At 43.6% G+C, this 22,518-nt stretch overlaps 1 protein-coding gene across 1 annotated transcript in view; it reads right to left on the bottom strand.

The window, feature by feature from the left end:
- Positions 1–18,836, bottom strand: part of Pcmtd1 (protein-L-isoaspartate (D-aspartate) O-methyltransferase domain containing 1) — a 34,105-nt gene extending 15,269 nt beyond the window's left edge. Inside the window, exons 1-2 of the mRNA XM_004633379.2 lie at positions 18,409–18,836; positions 8,155–8,257 (exon numbers count right to left, since the gene is read on the bottom strand). Of these exons, the coding sequence (XP_004633436.1) occupies positions 8,155–8,257; positions 18,409–18,715 (410 nt within the window). The 5' untranslated portion in view covers positions 18,716–18,836. The remainder of the gene's footprint in view (positions 1–8,154; positions 8,258–18,408) is intronic.
- Between the last annotated feature and the right edge of the window lie 3,682 nt (positions 18,837–22,518).

The following is a 22,518-nucleotide window of genomic DNA, read 5'->3' as shown; positions in this document are numbered from 1 at the left end:
GGATACATATACAGCTACTTTCTCTTAATTCAATGAAAAGAAAGTTTTGTACTAATAGCATTTGGATACCATGTCAGTACCTTGTACTATGAATAACTACTACAAAGATAACAATATGCAATGTATTAATTATTGTAACTGTCCTACTAACTTGTTTTGAAACTGTCTCATTGCTATTTGTTTCTCAATTAAAATTAATTTAAAAAAAAAAGGAAACAGAAATGACAAGCTGTGATGTGAAAAGAAAAAGGGAACAATCAAGAACTGCTCTCTGCACGGTGGGACAACAGGCCCTCAAAACACGGCTGGTTCAAAAAGAGGTGCACCACAGTAGACAGTTCATACACACTTTCAAATAGTACAAGAAAAAAATGAGAATTCTGGTACTTTTATATTCTAATATACACACTTTGTTTGAATAGTCATGTAAAAGGAAAACCCTAAAAGCTGTCCTTCTATTGCAGGTAAACACGTGCTTCCTCCTTTTCAGCTCCCTCTGAAACGTTTTCCAGTGTGTGGATACTTCTTCTAAATTTAATTCTATCTCTGTGACCTCCAAGTACATTTATGAAAAACAAACAAACAAAAAAACGAACCATGCAGAAATACAAACGCCTCGCATGAACTTTTCTTACGAAGTTCAAATAGGAACTCAAGTTAAACATGATTACCATAAAAAGCTCCCTGGTGGGAGAAATCTGCCCGGGGCACGGGACCTGCAGCTACACAGAGCTTACTGAGCTGGCGACTGCAACGGCACCTTCAGCTTACAGACTCTATCATTTATATCAGCAGGCCAAAAAAGGCAAACTCAAAAACTGAAAAAGAAGAAAGTCCTTGCCTTTAACGAGCAAACTCAGTATCAGATAACTGAAAGGTTTTTTGCTATTTTTTTGCGTTTCTAAAAACTTTTCCTTCTGATGGAGATTAGAGCAAGGACATTTTCTAAAGCGTATTACAAAGGATGGCTGCAGAGAAAACCCCCAATAAGTAATCTCTACTAATTCAAACAGAATATGTACTTCTAACCAATACAATCTTTGTATGCTCATTTAACATAGTAATTTCATTTATCAGAAAACTCAAATTTGAAAACTTAAACTTAAGACAATATTCCAAAAAGACTGGACCATTTCTAAATTTAAAAAACGTGTAAAAACTGAAGGACTTGTGTAAAATGGGAAGAAAGTGTTGGCACTAAAGGATCCAGAAACAGAGACCACGCATGGCACACACAGCACAAGAAAACTGCAACGCTGCCAGCGCAGCAGCACAGGACAGGCTGTGCGCAGACAGCGCCGCCCGGGGAAGCGCGTGCCGGTGTGTGCCACGGGAGCCTCTTCCGCTCACGCAAAAGGGTCTTCCACAGCTAATGAAATAATTCATGTTGCCACATTAAAAAAAAAAAAAAAAACCCACCTACAAATGATGCCAGCAATAATGGTACAGGCCTAAAATCGCACCTACTTGGGAAGCGAAGGCAGCAGGATTCTAGCTACAAATGCCAGAGAAAAACTCCGTCTCAAAAATTAAAAATAAATACATAAATGAAGTTTAAAAAGGGATGAGCCTGTAGCTCATGGCACAGCGCCCCTGAATCCATCCCCAGGAGCAGCCCACCCCCCAGAAGATGAAACAAAAATCAAAGTGGATTATAGATTAACTTTACTAATTAAAGTACCTATATGTGAGCTTTTGCATTTCTGATGAGAAAAATCTTATTAAACATTGTCTATTCTGATCTACTATTTTAATGAACTGCTTTTATAAGAGCATTCCATGTAAGTAAATTCACACCAATCAGGTTACAAAATGACCAAAATTCTACTGCTGTTTTTTTCCCAAAGTCTACGGTTAACTTGAGGCTAATGGCAAACGTTTATGCACATACTCACTTATGTGCATGATAAAGAAAACCACTGATGGAAGAGCGTAACTGATGACAGCATTCTACCAGACAGACTAAACTACAGCTGCTACTGACGTGCCCCAGCGGAGGAGACAATAAAGACAGGGTTTTTCTCCCTAGGTTCTGACTGTCTTCCAAAACCTGCATCTTATCTAAGTTTGCAAAGCATACAGAGACAAAGGACATATTTTTTTTCCCAAAGGACATTTTAAACCACAAACACAATTACTGTATAATCTGAAGGATTTAGCAAAAAACTAACTAGAAAATGCCAGCTTATTACAAAATCATATTTATACATTTACACCTATAAATCAGGTTTACAAATAGTGAAAAAGGAAATTAGAATTCCATCTTTTCACATCAACCACACATTAAATCAAATCTAAGAAAAAAGAAAAAATGGTAGGAAGGCTACCAAGGTAACTTTTTTTTTTTTTTTTTTTTTTTGTGGAACCGGAGATTGAACTCAGGCCCTTGCGCTTGCCAGGCAAGTGCTTATTCAACTGAGCTACCTCCTCGGCACCCTCAAGGTAACTTTTAATGTGGCTAAAATTACGTGTTTAAAAATAGTTCTATGTACCTTCCCTACTTTTTATACTTGAGTCCATTAAAATTTTATGTAAGTACTATTATAAGATGCAAATTAGCAATCCTTCTAAGAAAGCTTTTACAACAAAGTTTCTTGTGGATAACTCTCTTAACTAAAGGCTACTGAAAATGGTTTTTCTCCATATGCAAAAAAAAAAATTAAATCACTAAAAATGTGTATCATAACCACAAGTCCAATGAATGTAGGCTTATAATCATCTATTAATGGAATCCTGAAAATCCAATGACTTTACTCTTTCATGCAGAGAAAAAACATCTGACATACTCTTAACAAAACATACACTGAAGATCCCCTGAGAGAATACAGAGCAAACAGTTATCTTGCTTTATAACATGAACCCTGGCTCAAAGCGAGAGCAGGATTCTAAGCACTTACCTGAGCAGTGGCTCTCTTTAGAGGTGCACGCCGTGCAGCTTCATCTTGAGACGGACAGGTGATTCCGTTCACAGCAGGGACCTTGCCAACTTGCCCATATAATTCTTTTGATAAGCTGCTAGGAGACCAGGGTGACCTAGCCTTGCCCTGTAGCTTCCCTCTTAGACGGATAGTCTAGGTCTAGGAGCTGACTGAGAGTAGAAAAAACAACATTCCCCTTCAATACACTGTGAAGTGGGGACCGACAATTTGTGCACCTCGCTTATCAGGTGCCACAGGACACTGTCACCGCAATTCAGACAATAATTCCCATGGACTCAAGGACATGGGAAAGACCCTACCTTGTTCTCACACCTCATTCAAAACAACCTGGCAAATAAATCACAACATCTTCTTTCCCTCGAAACATTTTTTTTAATAAGTATTCTGAATTTAAGAGACATGAATGAGTAAGAAAAAAAAAAGACAAAACTTTAGACCTTTTGGGGGACATGACCCAGAGAAATGTCAAACCCTTGATCTTCAAATACTTACAGTATTCAAACATAGTGATGACCAGCAATTAAATTATTGATTACATTTTTTTAAAGTTTCCTTTTCAAGGGTTTTCCCTTTCAACTGCATTAAACTCTTACCAGAACTCAAACATTATCCAAAGCAAAGTCTTGGGAATAAATAGTGATTTTTCACTGAATAAAGCTTTAAAGAAATCCACAGGAACAAAAACCACCTCTAAATATGTTACAGAAAATGTGACATGTAAGTTGAATAAAGTTGAATCTTCTTGCATTTGAACAATAGCAAAGGGCTCTAAGCTTTGACAACAAACATATATAACCGATCACCCTGCTTGCGACGTTGAAGGGCCCCAGGCTCAACGTGCATTTTTCATGATTAAAAAATGTGTTCACGACTTGTAACAATTCTTATAAAACTATTTCTGAATATAATTAGTAATATCAAAATATGCAAAGATCTAAGAAATGTCACTGCATGTATAATGAATGGTGTACAGGAAAATTGCTTCACATATGCCTAATTCTCCTAAAGGTGACACAGTGAACTACTCCAGTGATAAAAGTTGGCTGGACATAAAAGCATTTAATTGTCAAATGCCACCTGGAAAATGAACCTGTCACTTACAAATGAGGGCACCGATGCTGCCACTCACTGACTGCACGCTAGCCAACACAGCTTACACTGACAATGAGCTACTTCTCTCAGTCACCCTCAGGCCTAGTATCATTCGTGCCCAAGGCCTTCTTAGTGACTACGATAGGTGGATTTTTTACAATGGTCACCTGCATGGAAGCAGCACGCCCCTGCACTTGCGCGGACCGGCCCCTTCAGTAACTGGGACTACCCAGCACTCCTCTGGCTGCCGCCGAAGCATTCAAAATGCAGAGCAGGGGTCACCTTGGAGGAATGGGAAGAGGACTGCGGACAGGGACGTGGTGTTCCCAGCAGGCCTCACGCAGGTCCCCAAATGCATGCACACGCACAGCTGGAAGGGACTGTTCTACTAACTGCCAACTCATCTGCCTTTCAGACTGCTTTGAGTGATACGCTCTTCCCGGGTAATTACGGCTGGAAAGACTACTCTGAGTATTACTGTATGGTACATGCGCAAACACTGACTTGATAGTGACTCTCTCGCCTCTTCCTTCCCTTATAAAAGCCTAAGATCCGAAGATCCTCTTTACCTTAGGCAAGTAAGGCCCCAAGACCTGTCCACCTCAAAGTAAACTTCTGAAAAGAATGCTGTGAAGTGCACAACCCAGGTCAGCAAACAAACGCCAGCAGGCCACGCTCGCTGTGGCCCAGCGCCCACCGTGAGGGAGGGCCAGGGAACACTCCCACAGCCGTTTTTCAGCGAGTGCGGCCACTTCTTTGCTTGAAAGGCAAAACTGGTGGTCACAAAAGAGTGCTTTGCAAAGCCTGAAAGACTTGCTATCTAGCAGTTTGTGGCAAAGCTTTATTGATTTTTTCAACAACTCTTGAAATCACATGACTTTTATAAGGAATTTCAGTAAATCTGGGAATATCACAGATGCCAGAAGACTAAGTCCATAGGCAAGAGCTCTCTCCTCCGGCATGCAAGCAGAGTTAAATGAAGAGGAGCCACTTTCAGTTGCTTAGTTTGCTGACAAAGGACTAGGACATAGAAAGCTTAAAGGTGCACATGATGATTCCTTCGTTTAAATAGTATTTTCAACACTTAAGAATGAAGCGTTGTAGGTACCCCAAGACACTTGCATTTTCACACAGTAATCTTACATTATACGCTGCAATGCCAATTAGATTATGGACTCTACCGTACCCCACCTCCTGCGTTAGGAAGCTCACACTCACACCCAAGCAATGCAGGTAACAAAAGGTCCACGACAACACTTATTTTAAGGAGGTGATAAAGATCTAAACAGGATAAATACCAACAGAGAATTAAAGTTTTACCCACTGTCTCCCTGTTAAATATAATCAAGGAAAAAATCTTCTAAAAATAAATAAATAAAATATAATCAAGGATAATCTGATACAAAACAGGAGTAACAATGAATTTTCTTATTACTTAATATTCTGTTAATTAAAATATGAGTTTCCATGACCTGTACACGAATGCACTGACACTGCCTGGAAAGCAAATTCTCGCCAGCACGCCTCACAACAAGTCGCCCACTGCTCTGCTCTGTGGTGCTGAGGACTGAGCTGAGGGCCTTGCTCTAGAGCTGCGGCCTCAGCACCCTCCCTCTTTTAATTTGCTTTAAGGAGGGGTCTCACTAAATTGCTAACCTGCCAGGATGGGCTCAAACTCACACTCTCCTGTGTGAGCATCCCAGAGCGCGGGGATTACAGGCGTGTGCCACCACGCCCAGCTCCCACAGCCAAGGTTTTAAACTTTTTAAAAACTGAATGTAAGCAGAAATATTGTCCGCAAACATCAAAAAAAATTATAAAATCATCAAAACATAAGTAGAACATGAAGAAAACGGCATCTTTATGATTTCAATTTCCAAAACATTATTAAAAACAATTAAGAAAAAAACACTATATCACCTGACAACTCTGAGTACATCCAATTCCAATCACGCAGCTACTTTCTAGAAAACGAAGCATCTTCCTAGTTCCTGTTACTCTTCGTATACAAAACACTTTTATAATCTGACATATATCAGTATTTCGGAATATTGCTTTAAAAACAACAAAATTTCTTGAATTGTCTTCTTCAGAAGTTGTTAAAAAAGTTGTTAAAAAGTAAGTTATATTATAAGGCCTGGTTAATTATTATAGCTAAGACGAGGACATTAAAATTTTAAGAAACACTCAGGTGGAACATACCACTATATTTTATGAATCAGTATTTTATGACCAACAAACCTGTGTACACAGTAACAGCAAGCTCAAGAAAACAAGTCAAAGAAATTTTATCACTTTATAATCACATAAAAATAATTTTAAAATTGAAACATTCATACGTAGCTTTCAAAAGTACCTGCGTGGTGCATTAACAGCTAAACTACACCAGGGCAGGAAGGAGGCAAAGCGCTGGTCCCTCAGGGCCGCGCCCACCACCAGGCAGCCTCAGCGTCTCCTCTGGACTTAGGGCCCAGAGCTGAACGACCTCCACGCAAGTGCTAACAGATGAAATCTACCATGTACCAGCTCTCTACAGAACAGACCTTATGAAAGACTGCATGCATCTGCATTTACTAACAGCTTTTACTTTTTAATTTTAAGTGCCTTCATGTATATGTTAATTTTAATATAAAAGCATAACAGTTAATACGAATTCAATGAATTTAAAAATTTTATAATCCTTATAACTACATAATAATTGTAATCACAGGACAGAAATGAGACAAAAAAGAATATTAAAATGAAATGCCAAGTTCTTATCAAATAAATCAGGCTAAAAACTTTCATTTCTGCTAAGTGTATTTTTCTAAAATAAAATATGAACACAGTAAGCAAAAGAAAAATGAGAATGTAAATTAAATGTTATCTACAAAGAAGTATAAAGAAGATGAAGTTTGAGTGACCTGATTAAATCTATTAGGTTAGTTATAAAAAAAAAAAAGATAAATAATCTGAACACTTTTAAACTCCCCGAGCCTGCCTGAGATCGTTAATAACCCAACTGCAATCACACCCAGGGCAGTTAGGCCCGACTCTGCCCCGCTCCAAGCACTAAAGATTCTGCTGCAGTACAGGAGTTTTCAATTCAAAGGACAGCAGACATCAAGGAGCAAGGGCAACAGGGAGGGAGGAAGGGCAAGAGGGAGGGAGGAAGGGCAAGAGGGAGGGAGGAAGGGCAAAAAGGAAGCACGCTCGCCTGAAGGCCGTGGCGGAGCCTTCAGGACCCCCCACGCTGTCAAGCTAGCTCTCTCTGGAGGAAGGGCTCAGCTCTGGCCATCTCCCTGAGTTTCTCCCACTGATGGGCAGTCACAGCTGGGGGCTGGAGATGAATTAGGCTCACCCCAGAAATCAGGCGGGGGCTCTGCCTCCGCCCCAAAGCTCTGCTACCCGAAGTGCCTAGGCAGTGATGTCTCTCCTAAGGCCCTCTCTTTAAAAACAGGACGAGTGATGCGGAGAAACGAAAGCTGTCCACGCTCTCCAACATTTCCCGTCTTCAGTTCTTGGGCATCAGCATGAAAGCCCGCTTCCCAGTGCCACCAGGGCAGAAATGGGTGCGGTTACACACAAAACACGGCCCTGCCAGCCCCAGGCCCAGGGCCCGGGCAACATCTCTTTCAAGGGCAGTACAAGTCCAAAGCTGTGGTTCTATACGCTTCTCAAACACAGTGCTACCACAAGACGCACTGACGTGTTACAGGACGGCCTCTTCTGGACACAAAACAAAGCACCGGGATACTTTCAAGAAAGGCCTTCAAAGCTAACAGGCACATACTTACGTTACAAATAGAACTACTAAATTACTATCCAAGATATTTAAAACAGGTACAGGACAATTATGTAACCTCAAGCAACTTTATGGCTTATCACCATAAAAGTTATTTGTATGTTTACTGAACAGAATCTTACTAATAAGTGATAGAAGCATAACATTATTAAAATTTATTTATAATGTAAATTACATGGAGTAAAATAGAGTAAATTTCCTATTTTTTTCTCATGTTATAGCACATTAATTTTGGCTACATTCAATTGAGCAAGTCAGGATGAATAAATAACACAAAGAACAGAAATACACATATCTGTCAAGTGCTTTCAAGGCAAAACTATAGATATGAATACTTACTTATCAAAGCTATCACTATTTTTGATGAAACTCTCCAGCTTTTCCTTGGCATATTCCACCACATCTGAATGAAGTTCAATTCCATGATTTATCCCAAAAGGACCTGCAATCGTAGCAGCATTTTTATAAAAATATTAATAGTGTGCCTTACAGAGCTCTCTTAGCTTCTGTTCATTTATCTATCACAGGAACATTTAAGGAGAGCTGGAAACACGTAATCATTGCGGCCCTCACATTTGAAAGGTGAACGCAAACCAATGCACATTAATGTAAGAAAACAAACAAGTTCACCCGATCTTGCTACAAAAGCAGTTCTGGTCGCTGAGGGGGAGACCTTCCGAGGCCTCCACGGGGCGTCACCCTGCACATCACCACTAACAGAAGGACCACTACACATCCACTCCAAGTTCTTCGCTATTATCATTTGCTCTAAGATAGCTGCAAGCAGGAGCTGACGAGACGTGTCTCAGAACGCCCCTGTGCCCAGCGCCCGACTGCTGAGGGTCCCCAGAGCTCAGCCGCGTGGGGCGCCTTGCGGAGGGCCGGTACTTCGCGAAAAGGGGCACAGGGCCGAGTGCCTCGCGTGCTCCGGGATACCCCACCCTCCTTGCTATTTATTCTTCCTCCACGTGACCGGGACGGAGCACCCCCCAGGAACAGGCGAGGCCAGGGCGGCTACCTCACGCTCCCTGCGCGTTTCCCAGACCAAGGCAGGCACCTGCCTCGCTCTGACACTAGCTCACCGAGAGCCTAGGAACGCACGTTCTGCCCACGGCCAACGGATGACACAGTAACACTCTAGTCAGTTCTTCAACTTCTGAAATCACATAAGGCTTAAATGGAAGAAAACTTCTTCATATTTTTTCACAATAATTTTTCTAATTACCTTGACACAAGACAATGACCAATAAAATACAAAAGTAATTTCATTAATATATAAAAGATGTCTCACAAATATACATATGTAGAACACATTAATATCTGGAGGTAAAAAAATATGTTTTTAAAATGAAACTGCTTAATTTTAAATCAACATGGAAGTATATCTTTATTATTACTTAACAGTCTGAAGTAATTAACACTGGAAATTAAAAATATAAAATATATTAATAAAAGGAAAAATTTAAACAATGTCACTAATATTTATTTAGAATGATAAACTAGAAAACATCAAATGTATAAAAAATGCAGAGCAGTATTATTACATCTCAGATTTAATATCTGTATTAAACAAAATGACAGAAAATAAGACACAGAAAACAGAAAAAGTATTTATAGCTGTTTGTGAAAAGGGGGACTGCAAGGTTTAGGTTAGAAACGGGCATTTTCATCACTATAGGCTTCTGTCAGAAGTATGCTTTAATCATACAGGTATAACTTTTTTGATAAAAAGCAATGGGATAGTAAAAAAAGTGAAAAGTTACTAAGAACATAAATATCCAAATAAATGATATCATATATATCGAATAGAAAAGTACAAGTTATCAATGGAAGAAATGAAACAGTTAAAAATGCTATTAATAGGTCAAAAAAGCATAAATCTGATTTTGTATTCAACAGATTTCAATGTTATGAAAGATTTTTCTATGATATAAAGACAATTTTTGTAACAGATTTTTAAAGATAAAATGCTAAATTGCACACAACCTTTAAAAGTTAAATGAATATTAAAAAGAAAAATGGAAGAAATATACAGAGAAGTCAGTTTATTAAAGCAAATATATTAATACTATTTCATGTATTACTAGGAATGATTTTAAGACTGGCAAGAGTCCATTTATTGTAACAACAAAGCAAACAAACCTCCACCATAGCATCGTCTAAGGCCTGTTTTGGGGCAGCGGTGGAGCCTACTAGGCCGGGTTACCCGCCCTTAGGAAATCAGCCAGGTCGACCCGCGAAGGCCAGCGAAGGGCCGGTCTGACACCACTGTCTGCGCGCTGCCTGCCTGTGACGTGCATCAACGCCACGTCCTGCGAGCGGCCACCGCCTGCCTGCACACGCGGCTGGCCAGTGCCGTCTGCCACACTCCGAGGACCCCAGAGGGCTTTGCACTAACTCTGACTGCAGCTTGCCGTGCCTTCAGTCTGTCTGTGTACAGCCTGCCCACAGAACAAAGCCACAGGCAAGAAGCACCCCTCAGACAGGACCACAACTCCCGAGAGGCAACACTCCCAGACCTCTCAGCTCAGCCTAGGGTCAGGCTGAAACACCGGTGTGGAAGGAGGGTTTGAAAGCAAATTCACGACTGCTAATCCTGGTTCTTCCTCTTACCTGTTGCATAATCTAAGGCACTCAGCTACTGCTTAGACTGCTTCCTGCTACACACAAGGAGTCCCTGGAGGGTCCTGCGAGTCATGCAGATGCACTCCCCAGGCACCAAGTGCAAGGCCAGGATGCTCTACTGCAGAGATGGTGACCCGCCACCTCCAAGGGTCTGCATGCAGAGGACGGGGTCTGGCCCTGACTGCACATTCAAGTAACCTATGCATCTTCACATTTAACTTATAAAGTAGATTACATTTGATTTGATTATAGCTGTAAATGTCTGCACCTGCCCCAGAGAGGCAACGCGGACTCTGGATAGGACCTGCGGGCCCAGGAACCGCAGGCCATCTTCACGCCTGCCTGTGACCTAGCAGCGCAGGCCGCCCTGCTGACCATTATACAAAAGTACAATCTAAATTATTTTAAAAATATATTTCAGATTATTCAAGTCTCTTTTCTCACTGGTAAAGTAATATCGACATTTTAATGACTATAAAAGTATTTTGCAATAACCCAGAGTATTTAGCACAAGGGGGTGTAGATGAATCAGTTATCTGGTTTCTATGAAACTAATATACAGTTGGTGAGATTAGAGTGTACATGTAAGAACATCTTCCAGTAAATTGCAATATTTTATTACTAAATTTAGTCACCTACTATAGGGCTTCCTTGGGAAAACTAAGTGACTAGTAATAGGTAAGCAAACAATTCTAGATTTTATTTCTTCCAGTGAATAACCTGCAATGCAGAGATAGAAAATACTGTAAAAGGGAAAAAACAGGATTAGCAAATGGTCAAATAATCAATTAAGAGAAACTGCTCTCATGCATAGCTACTTACTAAAGTTTTTTATTTTCTTATTTTTACAACCTATGTAACACTGAAAAGGTATATTAAAAATAAACATTATCAAAACTCCTACTGAACCTTGCTATGCCAGCTTGTTTTCTGCTCTTCAGGAGTGAGAAAGGCCTCATGAAACAAACCCTGTATTTTACCAAAACCAAGCTGCCACCCCGAGCGCTCCTCAGTCCACAGACCTGCGAGTGCCGCTTCTTATTACACATGAACCTCAAAAAGATGTTTAAACGAGATCTGAAAGCGTGAGTTGAAAAGTCACAGGAAAGAGCCCCAGCGGCCTAGGTAAAGCGGCACGAGAGCTCCTGCACATCTCCAGGGGCTGACAGCGCTCTAGCCTGACCGTCTCCAGAGCGGCTGAGGCCCACCTCTGCCGTGCACACCAGCACACCGCAACACAGATGAAGTTGCATAAAGAACAGTGAAGCGAGGATAACTGTGTCCAGTTAGAGAGACGAAGCTTTCCAAGTAACACTTCAGACTTTGATGCAAATTCTTTCCAGTGAGATTCTTTTTCCCAAAAGCCATTTCCAATGGCTCCTTTATCCCTCTGCATATTTATTTTTAAAGTACCTGAAGACATCCGGATCCAGCAAAAGGCCAGTGACATAAATATCCAGTAAATAATTTATTGAACTAAATGGAAAACAGCCAGGAAGAGCAACACTAAATTTCTACTGCTATTTCATAAGTATCACAACTTAAAGGGTAAGGAATACATCTTACACACTGCTGTCCTCTCAGCAGCTGGCATACGGTCTAAATACTCTAAAGAAATAATTAAAATGCATACATTCATGTATGGTCTCAAGTTCAAAAAGCCCACAACGAAGTAAATGATATAAACGAAGTTCATAAAATGCCTAACTTTTGCATTTTAATTTTAAAATATGTTGGTGAAACAGTACATGTCAAAATTATTTTATCTGATATTAGGAAATCAGGCATTTATGGAAGTAAATCTCACTGATAAGGACATTCTGTTCAAAAGTAATTTATTATTTTGGCTGTTTGATAGAAATCTAATAGAATGAAGTAGCTCTTTCCATTTGTTCCTACTATCCCCATAAGCATTGACCACGAAAACCACAGGGCGCTCTGGCTCTGCAGTCACTGTGGAAGTGCAGGGGGACAACGTGACAGAATGGTGCAGGACAGAGGGGGCATTTCAGAGTCTAGAGCCTCGGGAAGGCATCGCCCACCCCACAAGAGACTGGTGCTCTGGTTCCTGCCTTAAGTAATTAAAGAAAAAAAAGTATTTTCATAAAAAAGCAAACAAAAGAGAATGAATTTATTGAAAATCTTGCATTGAATGGAAAAGGAGAGGACTGAGTTGCAAACTCAACATTTCAAGTTTGCATAAAATATAAAAGGGAGAAGAGTATTTTCCCTATAATTCTTTTTTGAATTTTATATCAAATGAGGGTCAAGGTCCAATTCATCACCTCTGATAAAACCCCACTTGGAGAAAGTCTTGAGGATGGGCAACTTTCTTCACTCAAGTTCCTATCGCTGATGTGAGCCTCCTAGGCTCGTCCAACAACACAGACATACACCAGAGAGACTACAATCCTAAATCTACACTCATTTATTTTCGAAAAGAAACATTTTCCTACTTTCTTCTACTCTTTGCATACAAAGCACTTACATAACCTGACGTAGAGTGTACTGATATTTCAGAACATTAACTTAAGCTAGTGATTCTCCTGACGATTCCCCAAGAGCTAAATAGCGCCACATTCGGGAGTCAAGCCCTGCTGAGGGTCGCAGCGCTTAGGGGACCTTCCTGCAGCACCTGGTCTGCCAGGTCTCTAACCGCACTCCCTCAGTAGGCCAGCTGGGCCAGGTGTGAAAGAGCTCAGCACGGGTCCCACCTGAGCAGGGACATGCACAGAGGCCAAGGCTTTTCATCCCTCCACCCATGGCTGCAAATGACAGCATAAGCATAGTAGTGACTGAGGATTATAAAGAAATTCTAACAAACACGGAAATATCAAGGAACTTGTAAATAGTAACAATCTATTACACAAATGACCCAGGTTGGGCAGAGGGCTGTTCTGAAGGTAAAAACTCAAGTTCATCTACAAAAATTCTCATATTATTCAGAGTATTTTCTCACACTTTCTACTAGTATAAGGAAACAAAACAGAAGAAAACTCTTACTACTTCTTAATATTTTTTCATTACTCTATGTTGCCTGTAATAAAACATACATACTGGGCATGATGGCACACACTTGCAATCCCAGCCCTCAGGAGGGAAGCAGCACTAGGCAAGTGGGAGGCCGCCCTGCTACAAGGTAAGTTCAAGGCCAACTGCGGGGCAAGCCTCCCCCTCCCCCTCTCCCTCTCAAAGAAAAGGTCTGTGGAGTATCTTCATGGTTAATTTGACTGGTGTGAGAAATGTTTAGGAGCGCAGTAAGGCACACATGGGGTGTATCCGTGAAGATGCGCTGGGAGACAACAGGCAGATGACACAGCAAACCAAGGGGATAGGCCCGCCTGACACGTGGGCAATGCCAGCACCAGCTCTCTGCCTCCTCCCTCATGCGTGGCCACCACTTCTCCACCATGACTTTCTGCCTCACTATGGGCCTAGAAACAACAGAACGAGCCAACCAGGGCCTAAAACTTGTGAAACCATGAGACAAGAGAGACCTTTCCTCCTCTAAGTTGTGCTTCTGAGGTATTCTGCCTCAATGGCAGAGAGCTGACTAGCAGTCACCACAGATGTTATACGTATGGCTAGCGAGCACAAGGAGAGATGCTGCACCTCGTTAATTAGCAAAGTGCCAAAACTATAGTGAGGCAACAAGTCGCATCCACCTAGAAGGCTATTAAAAAATAAATGGCCAGGAGAAACAGCTTATTTACCTCAAAGTTCTAAAAAGACAAATCTACAGACACACAAGAGATGTATTTTCAAATTAAGACTGTGGTAATGTTTCTGTAACTCCACCAATTTACTAAAAAGCACAGAACTGCATACTTTAAAACTTTATCACGCGTGAATAAACTAAAGTGTGAGAAGGACTGGGGGCACTTGCCTCACACACCCAAGACCTGGTCTTTGATCCCTGTACTCCCAATGGAGTGGGTGGACTGTGAGCAAGCACACATACGCACAATGGCAAGAGAAGAGAATGAGTACTGGGGTCAAAGGCAACACAGGTCAGCAGGAAGGATCATCTAACATCTTGTGGTAAAGAGCGACAATACAGACAGCTGTAGACTCCACCTACTTGTCAACTATGTCGCCTTCAAAGAGACACGGCAGTACCAATGCAGTACCTAGAAGTCTCTTCACAGAAACTCCTAGGAATAAGGAAGTTAGGCAGTGACTACAGAGCTCAATGGTACATGAATCTGTGTTACGGATTTTGTAAAAAACCTGTAACTTTTATATAAGCTATACAAGAAAAGGGACGAACTGCAACACAAACAGGAACACCCCTACTTAAGACAGATTTTATTAGAATAACTTGCAGTCATGATTCTGACATTTCATTCAGTTCTGGGAAGCAAATAATGCAAGATGCACGAAGCCTCTTTCCTTCCACCCTATTTCCATTAGCAGTCAGCACCGAAAGGAGAATCGATGAAGGACTAGGTCCTTCGTGAAAATCCTTAATTCTCAGGAGACACTTGACAAGTGAGCAAAACACAAACTTATCTTCAATTTGAAACTCCAGATGTCTCCCCGAGAGACTGTAAGAGTTGCAATCACCTATTCTCCATGTCTGGGATAAAAGGATAAAATGAAATTTATGGCTAACTGCTTCAGGCATATTTTAACGATAGGAAACTTCCTGAAGGAAAGCCTAACTGACCCTCACTGAACAAGAGCTGACTACAGCACATCATCTTCATCCATGCTTCTGTGTGATGTGTGGAACTCCTCCCCAAAGCACCACCTGGATTTGTGTCAGGGAACCAGCAAAACCCTACCTCCCTGCCCAGCCTAGAGAGCCCCAAGGCATACCACGAGGGCACCCTCAGTGAGACCCGCTACCTCATCTTGGGCCTTGGAAAGGGGACTCCATGGAGCCCTGGTGCCACAGCGTCTTGAGGGGTGAATGTCTGTGAATAAGGTCACTGTACAGCAGTCCAGCCGGCTGGGACCCGCTGTGCCAGAACACCACAGGGCGTACGGAGCATCCTTCTCTCCCACTAGTTCTAGAGGACTTTCATCGATGTGTGCCCTACTCTCTTCACTCAAAACACAAGTGAAAATGTAAAATGAAGGAATGGACAAGCAGATTCCTCAGAAGCTTGGGGAATTCCAGATTAGCTACAAAATCAGTTTTATAGGCTAAGCTTTGCCTGCCCTTCTGAAAAGTGCTTTTATTTTTCTGACCAAAGAAGAAGCTCTCATTAAAAGGCAAACAGTTCCCCGTGGGTCTGAAGCACACAGGTCACACACAGCCTGGCACAGGACCCTGGAGCCACGCTCAGCTAGGAACGCAAGCCTGGCTTCCTAAAGCCCTGCATCGCAGACAGTGCATCAGGGACTGTCTTCCTACAAGAGTCTGCCTCCCCACACACGACCTCTGGTTATGGACCAAAAGACAGTCGGCTGTACAATGAGGGGGGAGTGCATATGGCCACAGGAATCTACGCTGTCTAGGGGACCGTGACCAGGCCCAGAGACCAAGGCAGCAACCTTACCACTAGCCCGGCCACTGACCATTAGGATGTGCCCCCTTCACCCCCTGGGAAGAGCAGGTCCTCTCAGCAGCAGGCAGGTCCTGGAGAAGCAGGGGACAGGATAAACAGGTCCTCAAGACGTGGCCTGCACTCCAGCTGCCAGTAGCCAACGGTGGTCAAGGGCAAAGCTCAAGGCCAGGAGCTGCTTCTGATTCGAGGCTGTGGGTGAGGCACGGGGGACTGAACTGCGGGGAACTCTGCTGCTGTCCTGCAGCCTGCCTTCCGCTGTTTCTACATGTTGAACCAGATCTCCTGAAGGTGCCCTCACAGGACTCAAGATGTGCAGCACTCCTCCCTCCAAGCCCTCTGCTGAGAAGACAGCTATGTGCCCTGGCCCAGTGGCACCTCCGCTGTTGAACGCAGCAACTCTCCCTACTCAAGCCACTCCTTCAACGTGTTGGTAGTTTCAAACCCTAGGAATTCTTTTTAAAAACGTGCTTGGCACAGGGTCTCGCCACGCAGCCTGGACTTGTGGGGATCCTCCTGCTCTCAGCCTCCCCAGTGCTGGGATTAAACATGTGCGCTACCATGCCCAGACTTGGTGGCTGGCTCAGCGCGCCTGGGAGCGGGCCAGTGGGGCCTGTGTGCGAGGGATCAAACCCTGGTCCCTGTGCTTGCCTAAGCAGGCACTTAGTCCACTGAGCTATCTTGCTGGCCCTAGGAATCCCCTTTTCAACAAGCTCTGGGGCCAGATGTGATAGAAATCTGATTGCAACTCACTGAAAAATTTCCATCTCAGTGTGGCAAAAACATCAAATTTAAATGTAAGACTCTAAACTTTTCAGTAAAAAATTAGTAATTTGCTAGTATTTTTGGGTGGGCATTACGTATTAGGAATCAACCTATTTATAGAATAAGAGCCCCTGCCCCCACCCTTTTTTAAAATGAAACAAGATAGGTTTCATGACTAAAGGAGTCAGAAGCTGAGCCTGTATGTAGGAAAAGTTTCAGCCCTGATTAATGACCTTAAAAGTGACAAGCTGTGACCACATAATTTACTGTCCACACAAGGAGATACAGTCGCCCTACTGAAGGGTATGTCATTATCCATTTAAAAGCTGTTCAGTGCTTGTTCCTTTTTTTTTTTGGTACCAGGACTCAAACTTGGGACCCTGCACTTGCCAGCCAGGCACGGTGCTGCTGAATTGTACCTCCAGCTCAAAAGCCCTTAACAGGTGCCCACCGCTTGTGAAGGTGACCGCAGTCTTGTCCTGTAACTTGGGTGTGTGCTGCACCTCCTGCTCCTGTCCCATCAGGCGGGGGTCCCTCCCCTAGAGGCAGGGTCTCTCCCACCTTCAGCTCCTCAGTAATGCCGGTCTCACAGAAGCCCCAGGGAATGCAGCGGTGGGGCCACGCTGCTCAGCTGACCTCACCGCTCCTCATCCTCCCCTTAAGCTAAGGTCTGATGTCAGAGGAGGCAAACCTAGGGCGCACACACCCAGTGGGCTATGTCTTTAAAGCTCCAAAAGGTTCCCTGTCACTGTCTTTTCTTATCCAAAAGATTGTCCTTCATGCATGTTTTCCCCACCTACATTCCTCATTTGCCAGCTGCCACCTCCTGGCTACGGGCCTTTAGGTTATTTAGCCTTCCTGTGCTCACGCTAGCTGCCCATGTAATGCACTGCACTAACAGAGTGACCGAATGAGTCAGCCCACATACTACGAGTCACGTAACGCGAACACTCCGTGAGCTCCTCAAGGGCGGAAAGCCTTCTCCCTTTGATCATTCCTACGCTCAGCCCACCGACAAGGCCTAGCAGGGCACACACGGTCACTTATGCCTAAACCCCCTTCCATCCCCCACAGTGGGGTCTGAACACAAGGCCCTTGCCCTGAGCGCTATCGCCAGGTGCCCCTTCTATTCTTTGACACAGTCTTGATAAATTTACCAGGCTGGGCTTGAACTTACGATCTTCCCACATTACCTTTCTGGAGTGCTGGGTAAGCGGCACGCACCACCAGGCCAAGCTAGCGCCCTGCAGTCCTACTAAGCATAAGTCTGCTGTGTTTGCCTCCAGTCTCCTGCCTGGCCCTGCCAGCGCCACACCCCCATTTCCCACATAAAGCCTTTCTTTTGGAAAGGTGCAATTCTCCTTCCACTTAAAATGAGACAAACGTGTGTGTCAACAGAAGCGTACTTCACCTGGAACATTGAACACGCCAGCCCCTGCCTACCACCGGCTCAGCTGTAAGTGCAGGCGGCGACTGAGAACTGGAGGGCAGCTCAGGAGCGACTGTAAGTCTGCAACTGCGAGACGTCCATAGATGTAAAGATTATTCCTATTTTCTGCTCCCACGTTTAAGAGAAAAACTTCTATGTATACATTCCAAACATCATACAAAGTTACAAACCCTGTAAATCACAAAGAGTAATACAAACTCACCTTACTTTAAAAATAGAATTTTACAAAAATAAAATTACCTAAAATTAAGCCCACCATTGTACTTAAATATCCGGTTCCACTTCCCAGGTTAAGAAAAGACAATCCCGGCTGCAGTTTGAGCGCTTCCATGACTTCAGAGTAAATGCAAGGGGCCGAGAGGTGTATGTTCCCGTGCTTCCAGGCCAGGTCTTTGTAGGCGTTGTCTCTGTAGCCCTCCAGGTAGTAGTCACCGCGGTCGATGGCGCGGAAGGCCTGCTCCACCCTCTCCGTGCGGATGTACTGCGCCTCCTTGAGGTTATCGATCAGGTCGTCGTTGTCCTCCCCAGCGCTGACAGCTCCTCCCATGATCACATTCAAATCAAATCATAAATTTAAAAATGTAATAAAATCAGTAGAAACGACTTCCAATAATGTACTGTGATTTATTTTCTTTCTAATATTGCACTTAGTTTCCAAAAATAAATTAACCCTGAAAGAAAATAAAAAGAAACAAGTTTAAATTAATCCTCAAGAGAAAAACTCCAGTTTATTAAATATGTGTCATATAGCCGCCATTTCTTGATGTAAGCATACTTTTTTTTAATTCTTAAAACACCCTGAAACTACGAATGATCTCATCTATACAGTGGGAAAACTAGAACACAGAGCAGGTAAAATAGCTAAATCTCAGTTAATTGCTGTTAAATGTAATCCAGAATTCGGTCATCAACTCAGCCACATTCTAAGTGCAGAAGGAGCTGTGCAGGGTGGGACTTGGCCCAGGCTCTCAGACTCCGAGCTCACAGTTACCATGCCGCATGGCTTCTTCGGAGTGGGGCAAGCCTACTTTAACAAGCATTTAGTTGATCATTAAAAAGTTAACAATTCCAAAATACATTACATAATTTAAAATATGAACAGAATATACTACCTAAACAATGCATGTAAAGTCCAAAATAACAGACACTCGGTGCTACACACACACACATACACACACACGGTTATGACTGCTTTGTCTGATAAACACTGTCTCAATAAACAATGAGCTCACAACCTTTATTAATAACTTTAATAGTGCAAGCACTAGAGCAAATGTTACGAATACATTTGCATACACAAACTTCCTTAACAGATAAAACTCAGCATCTCTCAAAGGAAATTAAAGAATTTCAATACATAATATTAAACGTACAACTGAAGCTCTAGGTAAAGTTAGTGAATAAATTTAAGTATCAAATTCTAAATCAACAAATCAGGAGATCTGGAAAGAGAGGTGAAACGCCCAAGGCCCAAAGCAAGTCCTGAGGCCACGCCCGCAAGACCGCACCACCACCGCTCTGGGATACAGTGAGGAAAGCAGGGCGTCCAAGTGCACGCACTCGACACGGCGGGTGGCCACCGAGGTGAGCAGAGAGCGCGGCAGGCCCACAGAGCTCTGCCAGTCCTTGGCTCCTCCTTCACAGCTCTTCAGAACTACTGAGGTAAAGCAAGCACTACCAACTATCACACTTCACTCACAGTGAATTCATTCAAGCTCAGTGACAAAAGCTGAATGATTCTGCTTCTCACCTCCAGACTCAAAAAGAAAACAACTTTAAAGTATTCAAGTGCCACAAGAAGCGCACGCTCTTACAGCCCTTCTCTGCGGAGAGTTTCTCACACAGCTCAGTGTCACGCTGAGAAGACGCTACTCTGCTGGTCCTTCAGGCCTTGGATTCGGCAGCCTTCTGCAGCTAAGCACCTAGACCTGCTTGATGAGAGCCATCCTAGCATTCCACGATGGCTTTAAGGACACAGCTTCAGCACAAGTCAATGTTTTCATCTAGCACTCCGCCCAAGATGAAAGCGAAACTGTCCTTGAAACACCAGCCTCAGCTCGGAGGTCCCCAAACAAGTCCACAAGTGTGACTCTGATCACAGACACAGTAGATGGCTCTACTGCGAATCACACGACTTCGCATCTGCAAAGATCATTCTCCTTTGTGCATATTCCAGGACTTAAAATCCCAGCCCTGCAGCTTCTCCTGAACTTCCCTATCAGCCCATCCTGCTCAGAATCACAGCAAAACAAGTTGTCTTTTACACAGAGCTCGCATTCTTGGGGCAAAAGAGGAAAGGAATGATGAAATAAGCAAGATCACCATCTACTGACTGTTCTAAACATGTTATTTCATTAAAAACATACAAGAGCCCCGTGAGAGAGGCATTCGCGTGCCTACACGCAGGTGAGCAGCCAGGTGTAAAGAAGATGCCAGAAGGAGCCCAGAGGAGCAAAGTGCGGCCTGAGCTCAGGGATGGAAGTCAGTTTCCTCAAAAGCAAGGAGTGCAGGCCAGCTGTGGCGGGGCACGGCTGCTGCAAAGCGCCCTGGGGGGTGAGGGCACAAAGGCCACAAGCTGGCGCCCACCCTGGGCAACGCAGTGCCTCAGTGAAACCTTGTCCCAGAGGAAAAAGCAAAAGGCTGTGGCTCAGCATGACCTGGATTCGATCCCCAGTAACCCCTTAAAAAAAAAAATCACATAATAAGATGCAGTAAGATGTGAACTAGCTGTACCCGACTCCTCTCATGGGCAAGTGAGAAACAGGTAAACAGGGCTGAGCAGAAGGCTGCAAGGCTCCCAAGGAAGGAAGCAGTGAGGAATAGCTTCATGGAAGTACTACAGCTCCCCTTATCCATGGTTTCAAATCCAAGGTCCAGTTACCCAGGGAAAATTCCAGAAATAAACAATTCCTCAGTTTTAAAATTGAAATCCGTTCTCAACAGCACGCTCCATCCTAGCAACAGCATCACCCAGAACGTGGCTCACGCCTCGCCAGCACAGCTCCTGCACAAGCGCTGCCTCTCGTCAGGCCCTCGGCGCCTCTGGGCATGAGACCTGTGCTCTGGCCCGTCTGCCCCGCTGCTGCACGAGAATGTCACTGATCTCACTTCACGTCAGCACTTGAACGGCAAAAACACAGCCTCAGGAGAAGGGAAGCACAGTGCAGGAGAACTTCAAAGAAACAGAAACCACAACTTTACAATACAGAATTAGTCTCATGTATCACTGTTAATCTCCTATGCCTAATTTATAACTTAAAGTTTACTAGAGGTACGTCATGGTTATACCTGGATGACCCTGTCTCCTGTACTCACAGCAGAATGCTCCACTGGAGGCGAAGGCTGGCCACAGGAGGTAAGTCATCTGACCCCAAAGGCCCAGCCTCCCTTCCTCCCTTCCTCCCTTCCTCCGCCCTCCATCTCTCTCTGCTTCCTGCCTGTCAGACCCTGAGTGATTCTCCCCTGCCGCCACTCTCTGCCATGGGGTTACTTTGTGAGCAAAATAAAACCTTTCTCCTTCACCCTGTGGATGCCAGGTCGGCGCCTCTGCAATGAGGAGGCAAGGTCCACATGCACGTATGGATGTGCATTTATAAGAAAAACAGGCCAGCAGGAGGCACTCGTCTGTAATCCCAGTTCTCAGACGGCTGAGGGAGGTGGATCTCTGCAAGTTCAAGGCCAGCCTGAATTGCATAGTGAGACCCTGTCTCAAAAGGATTTTTAAAAAGGTGCATATGGTTTATATAGAGTCTCAGTAGCAAGACAGACAGTTGTGTACATATATACGTATACAGGTACATAAGAAAAGACAGTACAAATAGTATAAGAAAATATAATATTCTCATCAACAATCCTTGGGACCAGGAGCTTCAGATTTGCAGTTTTTCAGGTTTTGGAATGTTTGCCTATAGATAATAAAGCATCTTGGGGATGGGACACAAGTCTGAACATGAAGTTCGTTTATGCCCCATACATACCCTAGACAGACAGCCTGCGGTAAGTACACAACATGTTTAGTGCGCCGGTCTTTTGCCTATGACCCATCCATCCATTCCACGACTGGAGGCACTGACTTTTCCACTTGCAGTTTTATGCCAACACTCAAGTGCTTCGGGCTTTGAAGTACTTCGAATTTCAGATTCTCAGTTTAGAGACACTCATCCACGAACAGCTCAGTGCAGCCCAGTTTCAGGCATCCCCTATCCCAGAATAAGAAGAGCCTCACGCACAATCTACTAAAACGCTCATCCACGCAGCGCCTAGGTGGGATGGTGCTGAGGAGGCGTGGCCCACACTACACGTCCCTGCTAGAGTGACCAGGAAGGGGCACACTTCGCCACACTGAAGAGA

This window comes from Octodon degus, unplaced genomic scaffold (assembly GCF_000260255.1).
Source record: "Octodon degus isolate 3935 unplaced genomic scaffold, OctDeg1.0 scaffold00054, whole genome shotgun sequence".
Lineage (NCBI taxonomy): Eukaryota > Metazoa > Chordata > Mammalia > Rodentia > Octodontidae > Octodon > Octodon degus.
This window is presented reverse-complemented; position numbering and strand designations above follow the sequence as displayed.